This window comes from Pteropus medius, unplaced genomic scaffold (genome assembly GCF_902729225.1).
Source record: "Pteropus medius unplaced genomic scaffold, Ma_sr-lr_union100, whole genome shotgun sequence".
In the NCBI taxonomy this organism is placed as follows: Eukaryota; Metazoa; Chordata; class Mammalia; order Chiroptera; family Pteropodidae; genus Pteropus; species Pteropus medius.
In genome coordinates, this window is record NW_024349803.1 from 15,870,760 (window position 1) to 15,893,939 (window position 23,180).

Genomic DNA, 23,180 nt, shown 5'->3' on the forward strand with positions numbered 1-23,180 from the left:
CCCACTGAGTTTGAGCTGGCAGGGCTGGGCCAGCTCTGCTTGGACATAGGAGGACGGCTTCCAAAGTTGCCCAGGACTCCAACCCTTTGTGCAGATTTGGTTAAAAACAGTTCACTTCCCCCCAGCTGATTTCCTAAATGAATGCCACCGTATGAAGAGTATGCTGTTGTCTTTTTTAAAAAATCGAGTTACTGAAAAGAATACTCATGGGACAGTTTACCATGCGGCTCTGTTGTGCCTGGTTTTATTTTTAGTGGCTCGTCACGGCAGTGGTTGGTGTGTTTCTGTGTGTTTTATATATGCCCTTCCTCTCCATCTCCCGATAAGCATTGCATCTGTGTCACTGCCTTTCTTTGGAACAAGGCGGGTTTCCTGGTTAACATCTAACTGCCCCAGTCATGTGACAGTTGTACTGTGCTGTGCTTTTCTTGGCCGAGGTTCCATTTCCTCCGATCGTGACCATTTGCTCTGGTTTGCACGCCTGCCACACGCAGGTGGGTTTGCTGGCAGGATTTGCACAGGATGCCAAAGCACAGCCCTTGGCCAGCGTGGAGTTCACTTCTGTATTTAAGGGGAAGAGGATGCAGCAGCTTCCCCGGGCTCACTGCTGTGTGGAATTTATCTCTGGGCAAGGCTTGCCTCCTCCCCAGTTACAGAGAGGGTTATTCCGAAGGCCTCTTAGTCACACTTTCTCTTGAAATTGGTGAATGGGATGAGTCAGCGGCGAAGTGTTGGAGGCAGGCTGCTCGCCAGCTCCAGGGCCTGTGTCAGCAGCACATATGTTCCTTGGTAAGAGGGGCTGAGGCACAAGTCGCAGTCTTCTTAAAGAAAGCGTGGCTGCGGAGAGGGAGTGGGCAGAGTAAGAATGACCCCACCTGGCCGAGTTTCCCGCGGACCAAAAGAACCAGTTCTTTTAATAGGTTATTTCCGAAGCCCTAAATTATTTATTTCTAGTCTTTTATTCTCATTGTAGTTTAATCTGATGGTCGTTTCCTTAGCTGTTCTCCTGTTTTTAGAAGTAAACACTGATTAGATGTTGACTGGTTGTAAGAAACGGGAGTTTTTTGTTTTTTGTTTTTATTCTAGTAATTCTCCAAGAGAAACCCAACCAGTCTGCCCATCACTTTAGTAAAGAAACAACAGAAACACTAGGATAACTTTTTGTTTAGTTTTTTTTTTTTCATTTCATCCTTATTTTTACTGTAACGTCTTGCTTTAAAAAAAAATGTTTCCCAGCAGAGTTTTACTATAAAGATTAGATTTTTGGTGTAGACAAGGGTGAGCTCCCCCTCAGTTGGGCAGGGGGAGGGGAGGCTTGGGGAGTAATGGGGAGAGGCGAGGGGCTTAGTTGTTGAGTGCACCCCCTCCACCTGTTTTTTTTCCCCTTCCTGTTTCTCGCTCCTCTTGGGGTCTGGGCTCCGTGCGCTGTGGGCAGCCCTCAGCCTCCTTCATGTGCCTGAGCAGTGCCTTTCCCAGCTGGTCTTCATTGTTATAATTTTTGCTTGATTCGCTTACAGTGAAATCTGCATAAAAATGTGGCTCAAGCGTAGCAAATGACTGTGCTTGGAACTCAGCAGCTTGGATGTGTGGGGAGCAAATGTTCCTCTACCCTTAAGGTTTCTTCTGGCTGGTCGAATAATCAAAGAGACGTGAGACGGATGAGCAAGAGAAAATAACCACATTTAAGACACACGTATGTATTGGAACCCCACATACATGAGCAAGTCAGAGACCCTACATGCAGGAGAGGTTCAGAGACAGAAAGAGACTGTGGTATATAAAACATCCTGAGCTAGGGATGAGGTGAGGTGCCTTGGGGACTTCCAAGAAGAGCAGATGCTTAGTGAATAGAAGTTCGTCCTTCCCTTAAGAGAGGTTGAAAGAGGTTATCTCCGATAGTCTCGTATTGTGGGCAAGGCCCGTAATTCAAGTTCTTGTAGGTAGTTCAGGGAGGAGCAGAGGTTTCTCTTGATCCCTCCTCTAAGGTTGCCTTTAGCTCAAAACAGTGTGCACACCACAGAGGCACGCCTTAGGGTGACGCATTCAGAACCCCCAGAGTTGCACAAGGGGGACGCAGACAGTGAGGGCGGTGAGCACCTGCTGGGTCCTCAGGCCGAGAACTTGTTCTAGCAGAGAACGTCCATCGACTTGACTGCACTTCTGAAGAAAGACGGACATTGGTGTTGCGGTTTTAACGGAGTGTTCGGCCGGCTGAGACCACACACACTAGATGCTGATTGGGAGTCGGCCCCCAAGAGGCGGGTGTGCAAGTTCCTTCACGCGATTCCTTTGGGTCCTTTCCTCCAGGGACCAAACAAGCATGACCGTTGAGTCTGAAGTGTGATAAAGGGCCCTTGAGAGAAGGACCTTCCTTGGTAGACACTGTAGCCGACTGGGTGACGACACAGAGAGAACATCTCAGGTGTTGGGCAGACTCCTTGGCCCTCTTCGTCCCATGGGGAGGGAGGCTGGGGAGATGCAAATTGTGGGAATGAGCCTGACGTATTATGTGGCTTACTTCACGTGATACCTGGCTGGCTTTCTGGGACAGTGGTGATAGCAGTTACAGATTTTAGGACTGTTGAAGACCTAGGGGAGAGAGACCATCATCTGTGCAAGACGGAGAGACAAATACCTGTCAAATCCAGAGTCTTCCCAAACTATATTTTGACCTCCAGCGGTTCAGTGTAACTCCTGCGATAAGCAAGGGAAAGATATACTGCTGTCGCACGGAATAGCTGCTCGTTTTGTGTGTGTATGTGTGTTTTCATTTTGTTTTGCTTCTTAATTGTACAAGTCAATGAATCATAAATGTAGAAGATTTTTTTCAAGGGTATCTCACCCTACTCCATCTCACAGACGAGGGAACCAGGCCCAGGAATGTTCAATCAGAACCCGAACACTCATAGTTTCACAGTGGGATGGTTCGCCTGGAGCAGTTCAACTTTGGACCAGCACCTGCTGCAGGAAACGCACCTTAGGTTGTGACTCAGTACTCACATAAGTAAATAGATGACAAACGGAAGTTTAAATGTGAAATAGCGCCCTTGTTACGTGGAACGCACTTTGGCATTTCAGCTCTGTGCTGTGGAATTCCATTTCAACCGGAACGTCACTTGCCATTACTAAAGTGATTCTCATCCTGCTCACAGGTTACGACCCGTCTCTGGAAGAGACTAATCTCGAGTGTACCTGATCCTTATTAAACAGATGCCACTGACCCCGAGGCCACGTCGTTAGTTACTAGCCCTTCAGAAGCTAGGACTCCTCCCAGCTTTTTTTTTTCCCCCCTGCTCTTAACTATGTTAAGCTAAAAATAAAAGGGCCTTTCAAAATGAGAGGCAACGCGCATTTATTTGGGTTAAAAGAAGAAGAAGAATAGCTATTCAGGAAGCACTGATTCAGGCAAAAGCCCAAATCATGTTCCAGGTAGGAGACAAAGGCAAGGGGTATCTTTGAGAAAGGGAAGCGGAGTGATTACAAAAGATGGAAGGCATTTCTATTGATGCAGAGAAGCTAACATCGTGATGTTTATTCTAAAGAGCGTTTTTAATTTTCAGTCCAGGAGCCAACAGCCAGCTAATCATAATATCTGCTTTTTTGTTATGCTTGCAAACAGTCCTTCGGGACACAAGGTTGCTTTAGGCCCAGTCCCAAGGTTATGCTGCCCCGTTTTTAACCTCCCACAGGTCTGAGGCATAAAACGTGCAAGGCAATTCCTCTGGCATGGTAGTTCCAGCTCCATTTTAAAGTGGGGTTATTTATATTATTTTTCTTAACAACTACATGTTCCATTCATCTGCTTTTTACGCCAGGTGAATGGCATCATTAGCATCAGCTTCTAAAATAATTTAGATTTCCAGAGTTCTCCTCCGCTTGCCACCCAAGTGAGCAAGTTGAATCTAACCACATTGATCAGGGATCGGTAAGTCTGCATTCGGTGTCGGCGGCCACCCCACATCTCCACAGTCAGCAGACATTTTTCTTCTCATCAAAGCAGCTGTACCTTTATATACCGCTAAATATTGCCTCTTCGTACCGCTCTATTCTGAGTGATGTCATCAGCTGAGCAGAAATTCCTGTGTCCCTAACACCTCTTTGTCTCTGAAGTAGGGCGATTTTATGCATCGCCTCTCTCCATTTTGCCTGCGTTTGTTTTAAGTAAACCCTAAGTAGCCTCCCAGTAAGTGAAAGAAGCATGTTACTATTTCAGAGTAACTTGAAACATTTTCGAGTTGGATGAGGCAAATATATAAGGAACACGATACATTCCAGCTTAATAAGTGCTGAAGAGGCTGCCTCCTGGTGTCAGCTCCTGGCTTTATTTTAAGAGCACTTGAACTGTCTGGATTCATTCACTCATGCAGCTCCTAGTCACTGAGAGTTTCCACGTGCTGGGCCCTGGTGACAATACCCAGCCCTCAGCTCTCCACAGAGAGACGGGGTATCAAATGACTACGCAGATATCAAACGCAGTTGTGGAGAAATGTTTTTGGGAGCAGGTTTTTCCCTGTTGGAACAGAGACTTACTCCTATTAGGTTTGAAGGCTCCCTCTCGTTGCTTGAGGTCTGTGTAGCTCCTTCCTGCACGTTACGTGGCCAGACCATCCTCCTCTTTGAATGGGTATCAAATGCTGGTGACGCCGGTGACCGGATGGTGAATTATTAACCCCTTCGTCGTTTCTAATGCCCTTGCTTTCCTCCGCCAGCACTGAGCGCTGCTGGCTCCTTCAGGAAGCCCAGGTTTTTTTTGACTCTCTGCTCTCGCTTCTGCCTTTCACAGAAAGAGCGAGATTTAGAGTTGGCTGCTCGGATTGGCCAGTCGTTGTTGAAGAAGAACAAGACCCTCACGGAGCGGAACGAGCTACTGGAGGAGCAGGTGGAGCACATCAGGGAGGAGGTGAGGGCTGACGCAAAGGCGGTGCCACAGGCGTGGTCGGAGGCGGTGACGTCACGGGGTCCCCCTCGCCAAGCCCGGCCCCCCACCCACCCAGGGCACGCTCAAGTCCTGTTCCAAAGTGGCCGCCCAGACACAGAATCCCACCTTTCAGCAGCACCTTCTGTTCACTGTGTCTCCTTCGGAGAGTGTGGACCAGGTCGCCCAGGAGGCTGTTCTTTCAGGAGACCCACAGTGTCCTGTCCCACGGCAGGCCTGGGACCAGCCACAGTCCCTGTCCTGCACGAGTGCAGATCATCACGCAGGCTGACGCAGACACGCAGCGCTTGACCAAAGCGCGGGGCAGGCTGACACACAACGAGCAGGGTCCCCGAGTCGGGGCGGGGTGGCCATGCTGCAGGCGAAGGCGGCGGCCACACAGTCGTCACCGCAGTATAATTTTGTGCTTGTAAAACAAAAAAAATAGCCTGTGGTTTTCATGATAGAAACCCCATTATTTTCATGATACAAATCTTGGCTATCGGATCTCAGCAGGGGCGGAGAGAGGGGCGTGAAAGTCGAGGGCTGATCTTGAGGGGCTGAGGTTTTCTGGACGGGCTGGGGCGCGGGCAGGAGGAGGAAGGCTCTGTGGAGTCAGACGGGGTCGTGAGAGCCGAGCCCCACTTTGTAACTTCCTGTTCTTTGAGCGATGAACTTTAACTGTGATAACTTTCATGGCCCTTCTTCTCATTTCTTCTCCCTTATTTTCTACCAGAAACTTTCTTAGTGGGACAGGATGCCCTTATTTGTATTTCTAAGATGTATTCGAAGGTTTTCCTCGTTAAAGCGATTCCGAGCTATCATTATCTGGGTTTAATATTAGTTTTAATATGATGAAACAGAGTCGTCACTATATAAGAAAAGTTTTAATCATGGGCTTTCTTTAAAAGATGATACGTTACTATATACTTCTGTTCTCGGAGAAGTTAACTCCTGCTTTCCCTGCACCCCACATTATGATCTGAACCCCCCTTCTCTCGGGTACTAAAGCATGCCAGGTCAGCCTGGCTCCCTTCCCAGTCCCTTCTGAACCGACGGACATGCCACCCAGGAACCGGTAAATGGTCACCTGTTGTCCCTCATGTGCTGCTTCCCCATGTTACTGCCCTTCCTTGGGGCTACCTCGTCTCACACAAAGAGCATCCTACGCTGGGGGAGTGGGAATGAGTAAAAGCTTTGAACTTGAAAACTGTACTATGTTCCCCTTTGGCACCACATGAAATCATCAGTCTAGGCGTTAAAGCTAACGCCCGTGCGGACCTAAAATTGGCTTCTCCATGGATGTCATAATATATTCACTGTGTTGTGTAGGAAAATTGGAACAAAGCACAGACCCTAAATGAAATTAGAAACAAGAAGGAATTAAAACAGAAGTCCAGTCCTCGTTTATAGCAGAATTCCCTAGTCATCAGTACTAAATGGTGGAAGGGCAAGCGGCAAATTTTATGGCCCAGGTTCGTTTATTTTACACGGAAGGTATAAATCAGTGTGATTTGCAAAACTGTCCTGGCGGTAGTTGGTATGACCAGTTCCTGATACTTGCCTCTTCCTGTATCTGCATTCCTACCTGTGATCATTGAGCACAGAGCACGGTCTGGCCACGCTTGGCTGGGAGCCCTGTGAGGGTGCAGTGGTCACAGGGCGGAGCCGTGAGGTTTTCCAAGTGTGCGAACGAGGGTTGACCAGCTGCGTGTAGCTGCCCACCCCCGCAGCTGGCACCCCCAGGGCCCTGGTCCCAGGAGAGCTTTGGTTTCGGCAGACGCAGGTGGCCTTGTCTTTCATTTGGTAACGTGATCCATTTCGCGAGCCATTTGCCCAGCTGGTCATCTGGCTGCTTGCAAAGCCCATATGCTACCTTGTCCCCCCAAGACATCATCCTAGAACCTTCTAGTCCCCTCTCACCTCTCCTCTGTACCAAAGTAAAAGTGATAAATTTAGGCAGAGGGATTTCTGCCAAAAAGTAATTCACTGTATTTTTTCCCGAAGAGATCCAATTCAACGCTTTGTTCTCTTCGACTAGCACAAAATCAGTGACAGGCCTTCGCTTTTAATGAGAGCTTGTAAGTGTTGCCCCGAGCAGAGCTGGAGCGTCAGCGGGGCGCTGTCACTTCGGGGAAGTGAACGGTTGCCCCCGGCCACGTGTGTGCAGGTGTCTCAGCTCCGGCACGAGCTGTCCATGAAGGATGAGCTGCTACAGTTCTACACCAGTGCCGCCGAGGAGAGCGAGCCCGAGTCCACGTGTTCCACCCCGTAAGTCTCCAGGGCGCGCGTGTCAGGGGCCACAGCGCAGGCCGGCCGCTGGCCATGTGCTTGGACTTGCCTAGGCCAGGTCGCCTCCTGCAGCCCGGGCGTGTCCGAGTGCCTCGCACAGAGGTCGATTTTGCTATTTTAGTGGGACGTGGAAGGACGGGTTTTCAGTTTTCCTCCTACGGGGTTTTCTCGCTTGTTTGTCAGGTTAGGTTGCTTTGGCCTGGCGTGTTGACGAGTAACGGGGTGGCCTCTGCTGCTGGGGGGAAACACAGGGTTCTGGAGCCAGAGGTGCTGTGGAGGGGCCTCGACGGAAGGCGTGGGGGCTTCTGAGAGTCATCAGAGCCCCGTGTCAGGGGCGAGGACTCCCGAGCCCAGCAGCCTGATTCCTTTCTCCGCTCTGTGGCTCTCTAGCTGTGTGCTCTTGGCCAAGTTATTTGACCTCTCTGTGCTTGTTTCCTCATCTATAAAATGGGGGTAAGAGTACTTAATTCACAGCGTTACGAGCATTAATACATGTCAAGTACTTAAAACAGTTCCAGGCACCTAGAAGTGCATTTTAAGTATTAAATAAACCTCCAGGCATCTTGGGACGGTGTGGGCTTCAAGTAGAGCTGATTCCCCCGAAAGCTGAGGCCATGTGGCAACGGCCAGTTGTGGACAAAGGGTTGGGAAGTGAGTCTGAAGTGGCGGCCAGCCTGTGTGTCAGCTGACCCCTGTCTTCTTGGGGGCGAGGGAGCGGCCTGATGAATCCTTGTCACGCCCGCGTGTCCCCTGACGCTCCTGGGCGTGCCAGCTGCGGGGAGGAATGTGTGTCCCCTTGAAAAGGGCCCATACTTTCTCCCCCAGGTTGAAGAGAAACGAGTCCTCACCCTCGGTCCAGAGCTACTTTCATCTGGACTCTCTTCAGAAGAAGCTGAAGGACCTCGAAGAGGAGAACGTCGTGCTTCGATCCGAGGTGCAGTGTCCACCCCGCTCTTGTCCCCCAGCTGCCTTATCCGGCGAGAACAGCCGTGGTGACGGCGCCGTTCTCAGAGGTGACCGTCCGTGGGAGAACCACCGGAACTGAAGCGCAGAGCTCGCCGCGCGCCCGGCTGGCACGCCTCCTTCCTGTGCTGGCTTTGCCTCCCGGGACAGCCGTGCAGCACCCCGAGCGGTGGGTTGTGCAGCCTGTGGGTGGGCGAGCGTGGCAGACCCGTCGCCCGTCACAGGTAGGGCACGGCGGGTCTCTCCATCGCGTTCTGCGGCTCTGACGTGTCTTGGAGGCCTCATTCTCATGTCATCGGTGGCAGGTCAGACATGCTCTGAGGAAGCCGTGCCCGAGAACGTGGGGACAGACTTCTCAGACAGTTCACTTCCAAAGGCTGCGATGAGGCTCCTTGGAAACGCGTGCATTTGGGCTCTTCCTGGTTGGCTAGTCCTTGTGCTAGGCGCTCTGCCTGCCTTGTTTTTAAAACTCTTCACAAAGAAATGGGAAGCTGGTGACTTTGATTCTCACAAGTGGGAAAACCGGGTCGCAGGCTGCTAGGTGTTTTGATTTCCTAAAGAAGGCCGTGCAAGCTAGGGAAAGACAAAACCAGGACTTGCAAACGTGACTCCAAACCTCACATTTCCCTCCACCCACTGTCCTTATCCAGAAACGCCGATACGTGCACATTTCGTACTTTTGGTCTTAATTATCAGTGCGTTTATGCCCTCTAGCCAGACTACAGTGCAGTCTTGTTTATCAGGCCCTTGTTGGTCAGGTTTGGGCTGCATGTCCCCCTGAGCTGACCCAGGGCTCCCAAAGCCCCTCCAATAGACCACCTGTCCCCTCGAACTTGTCCACACATTGGAAAGAGCCTCATGCCTTGGGCTCACAAGGATGCTCTTAGGCGTAAGAAAAGGGTCATTTTCTCTTAGAGCTCACCTCCTGCAGCTCCTCATTTATGGACGGTTGCCCAGCCTCTCTGTCAGCCAGTGTCCGAGCCAAGACGACAGCCCAGTGCTCCCCATTCTGAGACTAGTGCTGCCCCTTCTAGCACCTGCCCCAGATAAACGCTGTAGTGCTAGGCACACAGCGAGTGGAGGACCCTCTGTCAGAGTCTTCACCTAAAGCCTGCTGATCCAGCCAGAGAGTCCAGCTACTCCATCTCGGCCTTCAGGAGGGGTGTCTCACGGGGGCCGGGACCTGAGGGCTCAGAGACACCTTCTCTCATTGGGGCCTCCACATCTCTGTCTTCCCCGCTTTTTAGCCAGGAGCAAGCCATACAGAGTCCTGGAATAGCTCTTGGGTCTCTGGATTTGAATGCTTTCATACTGTGCCTTGTTTTGCTCAGCTGAATACACCAGGTTTAAGTCTGACTCAACTTCTTAGGACAATGCCCAGCACATAGTAGGTGAATGTAAGTGTTAGCTATTCACGTTGTGGTTATCCTCAGGATGCCGGTGGTGGGCAGAGCTGTGTCCTGGGCACTGTTTGGGTCCCAGAGGGGTTCACGGCTATGAGCCAGGACAGACAGATGACTCAGACAGACAGATTGGACCCAAGGGTGGTCTTACAGAGTTTTAGTAAAGCAGGGTGGATAGTATTGGTGTGCATTGCTCGTGTGGTGCCCTCTCGTGGTACACACTTTTCAGTGTTGGAAATCTGAGATTCATTGAGTGAGGGGTTCAGATTGACTTTCCGTATTTGAGGGTGCAATGGGTGACAGGTGCGGAGATGCTGAAGGGTGGCTTCACAGACCCAGGTTAGCCCTTGCTCCATGCCCCAGCCTTGCCTGCCCCGCCGGTCCAGGTGTGGATGCGGGGCCTCTGACCTGGGCCTTGTCCACAGGCCTGCCAGCTGAAGACGGAGACCATCACCTACGAAGAGAAGGAGCAGCAGCTGGTCAACGACTGTGTGAAGGAGCTGAGTATGTCCCTGGTCCTCCTACCCCACTCCTATTCCCTCTTCTTCCTTCCCGCATCTGCCATCATTATGACCAGACAGATTCGCATCCTCCTGACAAAGTACGGTCTCCCTGCCAGCCTGGGCTCAGTAGCATTCTGCTTAAAACTAGAGGCCTCCCCTGGTCTTGCGTTGTACTCGCCCTGATTTCTGAGAAATTGGATGCTAGGCTGTCAGTCACACATTGTCTCAATGTCTCTCTGATACCGGTATTCAATTTAAATGTTGGCTTTCTACTGGACTATTGGAATTATGTAATGGCTAAGTTAGGCCTTGCTTCTGAGTTCTATGTTGAAATACATAGAACTGTGGGAAACCCGCTTTCTAGTGATTTGATCTGTAAAAGTCAAGGTAAGGGTTCTCAGCTTTACAAGTACACACTTCTTTCTACCGTCTCTATTGTAAGTTTACAAGTTAAGATCAGACAAAGGGGTGAACAGAATATTTTGAGTTTCAGCAGAAAAAAAAAAAACCCACGTCAGTGAAACACACCATATGTTCAACTCCAGTAAAATGAGTTTGGGCTCTGAATATAGGTTGAAAACACCCAAGGAAATTGTGCCGTGCATGGCAGGAGTTTCTTTCTAGAACAGGGTGCAGCAGGGTTCCTGTAGGTGACGTGGATCCGTTCGTGCGTGGAATTTGGGGACGCGGCCAGACGCACCTTTGTGTTGCCTCCTGGCTGACGCCTGAAGCCTGCCTGCCTTCCTCAGGGTGGGGGGCGGCCTTGGTCACTGGGGTCAGGCCCCTCCACTGAGCCCTTGAGCCATAACTGGGGGGCTGGCTTCCTTTTCATGACCGACTGAGCCCAGGGAAGCCGCTTTGCTTTGTTTCACCGTAGAACAAAGTGGGGACCCTAGGTTCCTTCCTGCTATGAGCCTCTTCGCCCCCCCCACCACCCACTCCCTACTTGACGTCTTAGGATAAAGATGTTTCTTGCACAAACCACAGAGAAACCATTCTCTCTTGGTTAGCAGGTCAGGCTTTCTGACTTACCCTTGTGATGGTTGTTTCTTGGTCAAAGGGGACGCCAACGTGCAGATTGCCAGCATCTCAGAGGAACTGGCCAAGAAGACCGAAGATGCTGCCCGCCAGCAGGAGGAGATCACACACCTGCTGTCACAAATAGTCGATCTGCAGAAGAAGGCAAAAGCTGTAAGCTCTGTTCCTCTGGCTGACACAGAGAGGGCCGTTCTGAGCTCAAGCAGGGGCCTCTCCCCACTGGAGACCGTCCCATCTGATTTCATGTCGTAGGAGTTTGTGCTGCCCCTTTGGAGAAAAAGCTTAGTGGTTTCACTCGTATAATCTTTATCACCGCTTTTCTCCAAAGAATAATCTGCAGATTAGTAGAATTCATTTAAAAAGGTGCTGTAGAGACGGAGTTTGGGAATTTAAGTTAATGAACCGTCACCCAGTGTTTTTACGGAGTGCGCCTGGTTTGCCCTGCAGCGGACAGCATCTCCTTCAGAGCGATTCGGCTTCCCATGCTGGGTCTTCGCTAGAAGCGGGAGGTGAAATGCTCCGGACAGCAGCCGAGACTGGGGGTGGGGGTGCGGGTGGGCGAGAGAGAATGAATGTGGGCGTGGGAAAGACTGCCTCCAAAATTGTGTAAAAGGTGAAATGCCACTCCAGTATAAAAGCCCCACTGTAGGAGTGCGATGGGATCATCACGGATCAGATACTAAGAAGGAAAAAGTGAGACTTTTCTCAGCATCGTAAGAGAAGCCGATGTCCCTTTGTTCCTGTTTCAGTGTGCAGTGGAAAATGAAGAACTCGTCCAGCACCTGGGGGCCGCGAAGGACGCCCAGCGACAGCTCACGGCCGAAGTGAGTGGCTCCCCCTCATTTCATCAGGGCCCCCAACTCCAGTTAGGGGGTCATTAGCGTCCCTCTGACCGGCTATGGGTCGTGTCCACCTTAACAACCATATTTAAGTTGAATCTAATGTCATTTTTACTCCTAAACTAATTCCTGCCGATGCCATTACTGGCCATGGGCGCCTAGGGGGCTGGGCTGTCTACCAATCTGGAGACTGGTGTGCACGGGCTCCTGAGAAACATTCCAATAAGGCAGGGGTCCCCAACCCTGGGCTGCGGATGGGAGCAGTCTGTAGCATGTTAGGAAATGGGCTGCACAGCAGGAGGTGAGCAGTGGGTGAGCAAGCGAAGCTTCATCTGTATCTGCAGCCGCTCCCCAGCGCTAGCATCACCGCCTCAGCTCCCCCTCAGATCATTAGGCCTCAGATTCCCATAGGTGCACCGGTCTCTGGTGCCAAAAAGGTTGGGGACCACTGCAATAAGAGATGACAGTGATACAAAGCATACCACGTTAAGGGAGCTCTTTCAAGGACACCCTTGAAACGAGGGTGTCACGATTCGCTCTCCCCTTCGTTTAAAGATGTTTTGAATCTCAGTTGCCCTTGCTTAGGGTTTCAAGCAATTTCTGAGTTTGTAAGCATGTTCCACATGAAAGAAAAACTGAGCCTTCAGGGCTTTTGGGCATCTGGCCTCAGGCCACGGGGTGCCGGGGCCCCTGGGAGCGTGCCCGTGTCCTTCTGGCTGTATGGGCGGGTAGGTTTGCACCAGTGCTCACGAGAGCCTGAGCCCTTCCCCCCTGCGCCTCCCTGGTCCCTGCAGCTGCGTGAGCTGGAGGACAAGTACGCGGAATGCATGGAGATGCTTCACGAGGCACAGGAGGAGCTCAAGAACCTACGGAACAAGACCGTGCCCAACACGACGTCCAGACGCTACCACTCACTGGGCCTGTTCCCCATGGTGCGAGCTGCTTGCTTCCTCCCTCACACGGGGCAGTGGGGTGCTGGGGGGAGAAGACGGGGCGGAGCTGAGCTTGCGAAGATGGCTTCGCATTTTGCATGGATCTGGATTCTGGCCCAAGGCTCCTGAGCCCCACTGGTGGCCTCTTAACTACGTGAGACAAATTGGTTCTTTATTCTCTACGCCTTGAATCTGTCATCATTTCTTCTCTTGCTCTTAGTAGGAACTAGATTTAGTAGGCACCTCAGAGATTTGGGAGATGTTATCTAGACATTATTTTGTTCTGACCTTATGGGAATGCATGCTATTTTGGCCTCACAGGTGCATTCTAGAATTCTAAAATTGCCCATCTGGTTCTGCTGGCTCTTTGTATGCTTATTATCCATGTTCCCCTGAAAGCTTTCAGTGTCTGTGATCTGAAAAAAATGCTTCCCTCTGTGCTGGCTGTGGCATTCTTATATTTCTCATTTTATTTCCCCGCAACCGTATTTGTTTAGCTCTGGCCCGAGCTGTTTCCCGGTTGGGCTTTAGGGAACATGGTTGAGAAGGGGGTTTTCCAGCTTAACCTCTCCCCGTAGCTGTCAGGCAGTTCCCCTTTGCTGGTCATTTCTCTGTATCACTTAATGAACTTACTTATTTTATCTGCGGTCAGACCAAAGCCCCTTGGAGTGTGTGGGGGGGGTGCGGGGGGGGCCGGGGGGGGAGGGGCCACGTCTTACTCGCTATTTTCCTCCTTTCCTCTCTTCACTGCCCTGCACCTAACGCAGTGCTTGGTAGACTGTAGAGCTGTAGATGCTTAGTAGGGATTAGATTTCAACAGGTGGGCGGACAGACTGAAGAAAAAAACTACCAAGAATAGAGCCAAAAATATTTAGGCTCTATTTTCATGCTTTCATGAAATATCAAATTCTCTCGGGGGAGAGAAGAACTTTTGAGCAGAGCCCCCTGAATGAGGTAGGCGTGGATGGCTGCGTAACGTTTGTGAAACTCGGTCCCTTCTGAAGTCGACTTTTCCTTGAGGCTCCCGCCCTTGGCCCCTTGTTGTCCGACCCACTTTTCCTGAATCGTGGTATCTTTCTCTTCGTTACTTTCATACATCCACGTCCGGCCAGGACTCACTTTCTCTCAACTTGACTGACATCTCACGAAACCAAAAAAGACACACGACATCAGTTGTCAGCTTTCTAAGGACCAGATCGGTGATCCTGTGATTCCAGGATCCCCTAGGAAAGGCAGCAAAAAGCACGCCATTCCCCACCCCCCACCCCCCGCACCAGATTCCTCGGTCTAGAGCTGACTACACTCAGCTCACAGACCGGCCTATGCGGCTTTGCACGCTCCTTGCCTCCTTCCTGGCTTCTCACTCGGAAGTGGCGGTCTCCCGGGACTGTCTTATTTCCCGGGCAGTTGGGGTTCACTCCACTGCACTCCCCACTCTTAAGGACAGACCTGTATTTTAAAATTTTAAACCATTACATGAGAAAAGTTGAATCGAAAATCTGCATTTGGGTTTCTTCTGGAGAGATTTTTCAGCTTTCGTATTTGCCAAGATAAAACTTTAGTTTGCCTTTTTCTGTAGCCGTTGGCACAATTTTGTTTTTGAAGATGTCTCTTTTTAAAGTGCATTATGCATTAAAGGTCTTTAAATCGATTTAATTTCAATCAATTAGAATGAAATGCAATTCAAGAATTCAGTTCCTCCGTCACACTGGCCACAGTTCAAGGGCTTGATGGCGCCTTGTGGCTGGTGGCCCCCACACTGGACAGCACAGAGGACGTCCCTATCATCACAGGAAGTTCTCTTGCTTCGCATGGATTTAGCCCTTCTCGTCCGTTGTCCTACATGGGTGACCTCTGAGGCCTCAGCAGGTGCTTTTCTGCACACGCCTGCTTCTGCTGGCATTCGTGGGAGGGATTGATTGTCTGTTAGGCTCTCCCTCACATGATGAGGAGTGGCGGGCGGTTCAGAACCCTGCATGAGCCGAGGAGTTAGCAGGCCCTGGAGACTGGGAGGGCAGTCGCTTAGTGTGGACCGGTGCGGGCTGTGACAGCATCTCTGACTGCTCCTCAGCTTTCCGTTCTATGGAAATCCGCCCATCTGTGTCATTCCGAACACAGTCCTCTCTCCCCATAAGCTCTCTGCCTCTCCCGAGGCCACAGTTGCAGCTCTGTGGTTTGGCCAGGGGAACATGGGGTCTGCTTTCAGACCCTTAGCTGCGTGTCAGCAAAGAGGCTTTATGCTCAGGGCCCGTTGGTGCCTGCTATGTTCAGTGCCTGCCCTGGGCATTGCTCAGCCAGGGGCTCTACCAATGGCAGATGCTGTCGTGGGAAGTCTGCGGGCTCCTGAGGCCTCAGTTTACCCTTCTTTGGTTCGCCCGGCCGCAGGCCTCTTTGAGAGCCGGAGCATTTGAGCTGCCGCTCATGCGTGTGTCTTCTGGCTTTTCCCAGGACTCCTTGGCAGCCGAGATTGAGGGGACGATGCGCAAGGAGCTGCAGCTGGAAGAGCCGGACTCACCTGACGTCGCGTACGTCTCTCTTCTAAGCTTCCCGAGACCCACCGTGATCACTGTGGTCCTTCCACAGGTTAAATCCAGATGAAGGGAAATGACAGCTGACAACACCCGCCCCCCCCGCCCTGGTGTCTCTTGTTAGGCTTTAAAGATGTGTATTATGAATTTCCAAAGAGTTGGAAGAAGAGAGATGTGTATTCCAGTGACTATCCTGGAAAAGAAAACCAGCTGAGAGACAAAGTACTACTTACTTCCTTTTGTAGGTCAAGCTCAAGGGAAGCAAAAAGCATATCACTCTTGCTAACTTTACCTCAGGGGATACAACCGCACATTAGAGCTTTTAATTCTGTGGGTGTTGAGTCCCTTGCGTTCCAACCATCTCCCCAGGAAACACGTGGCAGGCACAGAATGAATGACAGGTTGCTTGGGGGCTCACGTCGGTCGGTTGCCTTTTTTGGCGCTTCGGTCGATACTCTTCGGAGGGTTTAATGCCAAGGTCGTTCCTGCAGTCGCTGATTCGCAGGTGCTGCTGTGCATTCTCCCCAGGCACCAGAAGCGAGTCTTCGAGACCGTGAGAAACATCAACCAGGTCGTCAGGCAGAGGTCTCTGACGCCCTCGCCCATGAACATCCCCGGTTCCAACCAGTCCTCGGCCATGAACTCCCTCCTGTCCAGCTGTGTCAGCACGCCCCGGTCCAGCTTCTACGGCAGCGACGTCGGCAACGTCGTCCTGGACAACAAGACCAACAGCATCATCCTGGAAGCGGAGTCGGCCGACCTGGGGTGAGCTAGCGGGAGTCAGTTTTACCTTTCCGTTTCGGGGGGAGGGGATGTGGATCGAACGCGGGTTCAGTAATGAGACGAGGGAGGCCGTTAAGAATTGTCTGAAACACACACGCCTCTCAGTTCTCAAATGAGTTTTACCCACCTGTCAAGCCTTCGCTTATCCTTGATGCTGATACTTGACCCAGTTTGTAGAGGTGTGACAAGGAGTCTGCTTTCCCGTAAGATGCTGAAGGCGGGGGGCAGTGAATATTTGTTTCTTTTAATTTTCACTGTTAAGGCTACAGAACAGACCTATGTTTCATGAACCCCTTTGTAGCTGGGATGTTCAAAAGGCTCAGGGAGACTCAGACTGTGTCCTGTGACCAGAATCTGGTTTGTCTCAGAAGCTGGGGTCCAGGGTGCCCAGCAAGTGCCCGTCACACCGAGTGTCCCTGGGTTGGGCCTTCCTCCACAGTGGTCAGTCCTTGTTTGTCTTGAAGCCCTGCAAAACACCCCCCACCCCAACATCGTCCACTTTGTGCACCCTTTTCCTGTGACTTAATAAAATCGTGTCTTTTTATGACCAGTTGAGTTCAGTGGGGAAACTGCTTGATCAGAACTGTTTTTAAGCCGTCAGCTCCTTACCTTCGAGAGAAAAGAGAAGCATCCTAGAGCCTGCCGCCCCTCTGGTAACTGGGAGCTGTGGCAGAGAAGGCTTCTTCTCATGGGCTCTGAGACGGGTGTTTCTAGGGACTGGATATTACCTTGTGGGTGCAAATTTTCATTCTGCCTGAGTGCTTTCTTCACTCCCCGCCCCCCGCAGAGAGAAAAAACGAGAGAGAATTAGTTCTTCGGGCACTTGTTTCCCCATTTTTTTGCCTAAATTTCAAAGGCTTGCCTCGGTTTCCTTAGAAAACCCTGCAGCCGCCCCTGCGCTTTCAGCAGTCAGGCCTCGTTGGAGGGTGTACGGCGCCCCCTGCTGGGCGTTCCACGCTCACCCCGTCTCCCCTCCTTCCAGAAACAAGGAGCCGAGTAAGAAGCCGGGGACGCCGGGCACCCCGGGCTCCCACGACCTGGAGACGGCGCTGAGGCGGCTGTCCCTCCGCCGGGAGAATTACCTCTCGGAGCGGCGGTTCTTCGAGGAGGAGCAGGAGAGGAAGCTCCGGGAGCTGGCGGAGAAGGGCGAGCTGCTCAGCGGCTCGCTCACGCCCACCGAGAGCATCCCGTCCCTGGGCACGCACTCCCGCCTCTCCGAGTTCACCGGCTTCTCGGGCATGTCCTTCAGCAGCCGCTCCTACCTGCCGGAGAAACTCCAGATCGTGAAGCCGCTGGAAGGTGATCCCCAGGGCCCTCGGCCCCTCTCTGCCCTCCTCAGCGACTCCCTGTGGTCCCTGATCCACCAACGGCAAGCGGGGAGCCTTTGTCACGCCTACTCCTTTTTCTTCAGGGATAGCCACCCACGCTGCTGGTTTGAGTTCCTCTGAGGGGCTGGGGCCTCGGCCCCCAGCTCCCCGGTGCAGGTTTAGACACGCACACGCAGGCACCCAAGACTAACCTCGGCCAGTGAGCCAAAGAAAAGAAAAGAACGTGCTTTCTAGGTTCTCTCTCTTTTGCGTTTAAGGCCTTAGAAATAACAATCTTTTGGACAGGCAGAGGCACTGCTCACATACGCAGAAGTTCATCAGGTTCTCCCCGGGGGTCTGAGCAGTGTAGAGAATTGATGCTTTCATTTCTCAGAAATGTGGGTGTCAGGGAAGGAGGGGTGCAAAGCAAACGCTCTAAGCTTTTCCAGTAACCACACGGAAGCCATTTGCAGTTTGTCTTTGCGATTTGTCAGCTCACGTGTTTTACTCGGATCTTCAAATAAAGAGTGTGGCTTTCTTCCTATGTAGTGTTCTGAGCAAGGCTCCCAGACCTCCACAGTTTGGGGCCAGGAAGGGGTGGCTGTGCTGGCGAGTGAGCTCGGTACTTCCTTAAGCCTGCCTTTCTGGGGGCAGTTCCCTTCTTACTTCTGGGGACACCCCAGATGATTAAACACATGGAAAAACCCACCTCTTTTCCTTTCTTTTTCCTTTAGGCATTATAAAATGTCTTCCCTTTACCGCTGCCCGGCCAAGAGCCACCAAGTGTTTGCGTTTTTCATTTTTTACTCCTTTAGTTTGGAAACTTACGTGAGTTTGAGAAGGTGTTTTAGACTTCCATACTACATTTCTAATGCAAAGCCAAACCAGAATTTCTGCAAGGCAGTATTTCTCAACTTTTCAAAAATTACTTCCCCCTTTTAAGGAGCTATTTTAGACATTTATTCCCCCCTGAAAATGTAATACCACAGATATACTGTTTATGTACACTATGTGTATCTGTGCTCTGTGCCTAAAGAGAGTAGATTCTTTTGACCTCACAAGTACCTGTTTTCAACCCCTTGGGGACAGTAGAGAATTCTTGCTGTAAGATGAGGTTATGCTTGTGAAAGACTCAATCAGGCTGGGTTCCACATTCTCCAAAGAAAGGGAGAGGGTGGGTTTACGTTCTTTTTCTCGTGATTATTTTTCAGTTGTGTAATTTAGGTCCTTCGTAGAGCTCGGAAAAGAGATGGTTCGTTTTTCTCATTGTTCATTCAGTTGTAAGCTTGGTGATTGTTTTCTGATCCACAATTTTGTCTGTTTTTCTTTCAATAAAATCTTCCATTCCCACAGTTTTACTTTCTGCCTTCTTTTTCTTTTTTCTCCTTTGTTTCTCAAAGATCATTGGAGTTTATCATTCCGTCTTGTCTGCTTTCTGTATGTGGCTTTGTGTTTCATGAGATCATCTAAGAATATGTTTTTGGATTCATTTTCCAAGCATATTACAGGAAGAGATTTTTTTTTAATTTTATTTCAACCAATGGAATTTTTTTTTCTTTTAATATTATGACTGAAATAGCAGTATTTTTGTGATAAGTTAATGGACTAAGAGGCAGGATTTGCAAGATATAAAATTTCATTTGGAGCACCCCACTCACCAGGAAGCTAAGTTGCTACCATGAAGACATTTCTTATCACTATGGCCTGTAACGCATTCTCATGATGGAGGTCCCTCTTGTAGTACTCAGACTTCTTAGTAGTTTAAAATACAACCGATATTTTATTTCTTCCTCCCTTCCCCAGTTATTTTTCGTGCTACTATGTTTAATTTGATAAGGCGGAGTGCTGACATGGAAGTCAGCCGGACACTGGGTTCAGTGCAGCTCTAACCTTGGCGTTGGATACGTTATCTCACCTTTTGGAGCCCTCTTTCCCTTATTCGTGAAATAGGGCTCATATCTGCCACACAGGGTGGAGGTGAAGAGTAAATGTGATGGCTTTTGTCTTATGCCCGACCCCTAATGGGTGCTAATGAAAGCTTAGGCTCCCCAACCTTGCCCCTGTTCTGGCACCTTAGGTCTAAATGGTGGCCTTACCAGGGTTGGGACCAGGACCAGCGTTGTGCTGGGGCCACGTTCCTACATCGTCATTTTCCACTGGCCCACTATGAAGCTGATAGGATTCTTGTGATCTCCAGCGGCCCCAGTAAATGTACCCGGGGTGAGGCCCCTGGGATCAAGCAGATAGCCAATCTGTGTCTTCCATCGGTGTCTCCCTTACCTATTTAATTCATCTTGCTATCTGCTTACTGGAGTCAGCCAAATAGCTGGGCAGAGTGTCTAAGAATGCTAGCATTCTTGTTTCTTCATCTTACCATACGTGTCTTAAGCAGGTGAAGAATAAACAACATTCACACTGGAAGAGAGAGATCTGCATGAAAAAGATGAGTCGGGCAATATCTCCCGCCCCCCGCACCCCGGATCTTGTTCTTCCCTTCCGATTCATTATAACTAAGATAGCATTTCCAAATAAACAAGTTAATATGTAATTAGGGGAAAGCATACACTTCTAACCTGTGCATTATCCGGCAGGTTTAGTTCTAACTCTTAGGCCCCGGGTGCTCCTCTGACACACGTGGATTTGCTTTCCTTCTCCTCTGACGATGTGAATACCTTTTGGCTAGAACAGTAGGGTGTGGGAGGGAAGCAGAAGGAAAGGGTCAGGGACTGTAATTATGTTTTCTGCACTTTCACACCCATTTCCATAGAATTTCATCTTGGTGCCAAGTGGGAGCGCGGAGGTCCTCCTGTCTCTTGCCTAGTTGCCTGACCCCAGCCTCAAGTGCATGGGGGTGGGAAGAGGTGGTGATAAAGGAAGTATCTCACAGCACTGTGATTCTCCTGCTTCGTGTTTGACAACTACAGGACGCCAGGCTAAGGAATGAGCTGGGGAAAGAGGCAACAAAGGCTCTGAATAGGATGCAGTTCCTATGTACTCTTTCATTTGTGTGCCCTCTTGTGTCAAAGGAAGGGCCTCAGGCAGCCAGGAGATCAGAATTCCTACGTGATGGTCCAGGTAGTGGCAATGGAAGGGAGTGGCGTGGGACATGTTCTGCCCAGGTGCCGAGCTCAGCAAACCCTCCTGGGGCCTCAAACCAGTCAAGAGTGGAGATATAACTCCTAACAGTCAAGTGTGCGGGAGCTTTCACCGATATTCACTGTTGCAGAATGGAAAACGCCTGAATGAGGGTTGGAGAAGCCACGCTGGTGTGTTATTGACCTGACTTCTGCCGCTGGCTAAGAGGCAGTCTTTGTGGTTAAGATCATGGCCACTGGAGCCAGCCCGGGTTTGAATCCCAGGTTGGTTGTTTGCCAGCTGAGCAGCCTCTGGCAGGTTACTTTACCTCCCTGTGCTCAGTTTTCTCATTTGTGAAATGGGGACAATAGCGTTATCATGACAATTAAGTGAATTAATAAATATAGACCTCTTAGAGTGCCTGGCACTTAGTAAGAGTTCAACACGAGCTGGCCGTTCTTTTTTGTAAATGATTTATTTCAAGGAATTTACTTTTTTCCCACTTTGTGTATAAGATATCTGTTAAGTCAGAACAGGAGAAGTTAAGGCGGTGGTCAGAGACATAGATGTAGGTTAGAAATCTATTCAGCACTCTTAACAATTGTGGAAGCAGAAGGAAGTGCCTCATTGAGAATTTCAACATCCACTGACTAAATATCCCATTTAGTCTCTGAAAGGCAATTAATCTGTAATCACATGCAGAAACTTACAAGTAATTCTATCGTAGAGTGGCAGTACACATAAAGGTTGGCTGTTCTCTAGCGAGTAAGGGATGCCCAAGGCGCAGGGTAAAGAAATCCAACACAGCGCATCCTTGAGCATCATCTTTCAGTTGCTATCACTGAATTTCCTCGGCTCTCTGTTTTCCGAGAACGCATATAGCCCCATGTGCTTCTGTAACCTCTTTAACGCCACACAGCAGACTCGTTTCTCTCTGGAGCCCGGGCATGGGGTGGGGAGAGATGGGGGCAGTCTGCTAAACAGGCGGAGGATCCAGGCGCTTGGGACTCTGGTCTGACTCATCCACCAGCCTCACCGAGTTCGACCTACGCATTGTAAACATCTAGAGCCCCCTTCGGAAGCACTGGCAGTTCCCCTGACATGGTTCTTCACTTTCTGCTGTCTGTCGACTTCCCCTTTCTTGCCCTCCAAAAGTAGAGGTGACATGGCCACGTTGTTCCCCAGAGATTTCTCTCCATCCTTCCAAGGCCTGTATGTGCATTCCCAAGCTGGATGTCGTGTGTCTTGTCAATGACTTCTCCCCAGTGTGGTTTCGTTGCCAGGGACACGCCTGTGCCTCCAGTGAACACACAAACGGGGAGACTCATTATGGGTTAGGAGTGGGGGGTGGAGGCATGAGAACTCCCATCAGCAGGAGCGTGCGTGTCTCCTGGCTGGCCCTGCATGCACCTACCTGGAAGTCTCACTGCCTACCATTTAGGCTTCTCACGTAGCCCAGGTTCCTGGCTGGAATGCCGAGGTCCTCGCTCGGGGCACGGCTTCTCCATCTCGGCACTGTTGACCGTTGCGGGGGACGTCCTGTGAGTTACAGGATGGATAGCGGCATCCCTGGCTCTACCTTCTAGATGCCATCAGCACCCCCTCTTCTTCCACAGTCGTGACAACCCAAAATGCCTCTGGATATTACCAAATGTCCATTGGGGGTCAAAATCGTCCCTCCTTCTCCCAGTGAGAACCGCTATTCTAAGAGTGTCTCACCACCTAATAAGAGATCAGCTGCGTGGTGCCCTTTCATTATAGGCATCTCTTCATTATCTTATTTCTTTTCTTTTTTGCATTTAGAATAGTTTCTATGTATATATTCAATAGATTCCAGTTCAGGAGGTTGCTGTGGTCCTTGTGCACACTTAACCCCGGGGCAGAGCTCAAAGCGGGTGTCCGAGAACCCTTCTACACATTTACTGGCAGTCTAGACATTTTTTTCTCTCTTCCGGGGATTTAAAATCGCCCACTTACAGAAACCTGTCACGGCTCCTTGGCTGAGACTGTCGCGTGGGAAGTGACTTTCCAGCAGTGTTTGGGAAGGGTCGAGAGCTGCCGATGACAGTGGGTTCTCTGTGTCTCGGTCACATCTCCGGTTGGCTCCCTGCCTTCCTTTCCCTTCCATCTCGGCTTCCTGAGCTGCGGGCTCCTGGCATCCGTGGCTCCCCTTTCTGACAGGGCGGCCTCCTGATCTAGAGGGGCTCTGGCCCACCCAACAGAGGACACCATTGGTAAACGAGGGGTGACGGTCTGGGAGGACATAGGTGTGGGAAGGCTCTTGCTTTCTTGTGCCCGAGAACCTCGCAGGCTCTCTTGAGTGTGGAGTATTGGTTTGTGTGGTTAATTTCATCTGGAGGATGAGACTAGGACGCCCAGCCTCACGGGCCATGCACCCACAATCCCAGGGCCACGTGAGGTGCAGAAGTATTCCAAGCGGAAAGCGGGCTGGGCAGGACCCCAGCACACAGCAGGGCGCTCAGGGCTCTGAGATGCTCTCAGAAAACACACTTCTTTCCCGGGTTTCCTAAGCAGACTCGGCCTTGGAACGCTTCTCTCTGTGGGTGCCCGTGACACCCTCGAGGTCCTCGGAGACATCCTC

General features: G+C 50.7%; 1 protein-coding gene across 9 annotated transcripts in view; it reads left to right on the plus strand.

Moving 5' to 3' along the window:
* Window positions 1–23,180, plus strand: part of TRAK1 (trafficking kinesin protein 1) — a 163,448-nt gene that overhangs the window by 124,625 nt on the left and 15,643 nt on the right. For 8 of the 9 annotated variants that reach the window (XM_039837410.1, XM_039837411.1, XM_039837409.1 and 5 more), the window contains 10 exons: window positions 4,784–4,900; window positions 7,086–7,186; window positions 8,033–8,141; window positions 9,999–10,077; window positions 11,137–11,267; window positions 11,864–11,938; window positions 12,748–12,885; window positions 15,334–15,410; window positions 15,942–16,178; window positions 17,179–17,495. In XM_039837410.1, the coding sequence (XP_039693344.1) occupies window positions 4,784–4,900; window positions 7,086–7,186; window positions 8,033–8,141; window positions 9,999–10,077; window positions 11,137–11,267; window positions 11,864–11,938; window positions 12,748–12,885; window positions 15,334–15,410; window positions 15,942–16,178; window positions 17,179–17,495 (1,381 nt within the window). Of the gene's footprint in view, window positions 1–4,783; window positions 4,901–7,085; window positions 7,187–8,032; window positions 8,142–9,998; window positions 10,078–11,136; window positions 11,268–11,863; window positions 11,939–12,747; window positions 12,886–15,333; window positions 15,411–15,941; window positions 16,179–17,178; window positions 18,859–23,180 lie in introns of those variants that run through there. The other variant, XM_039837414.1, reaches the window with a different exon arrangement.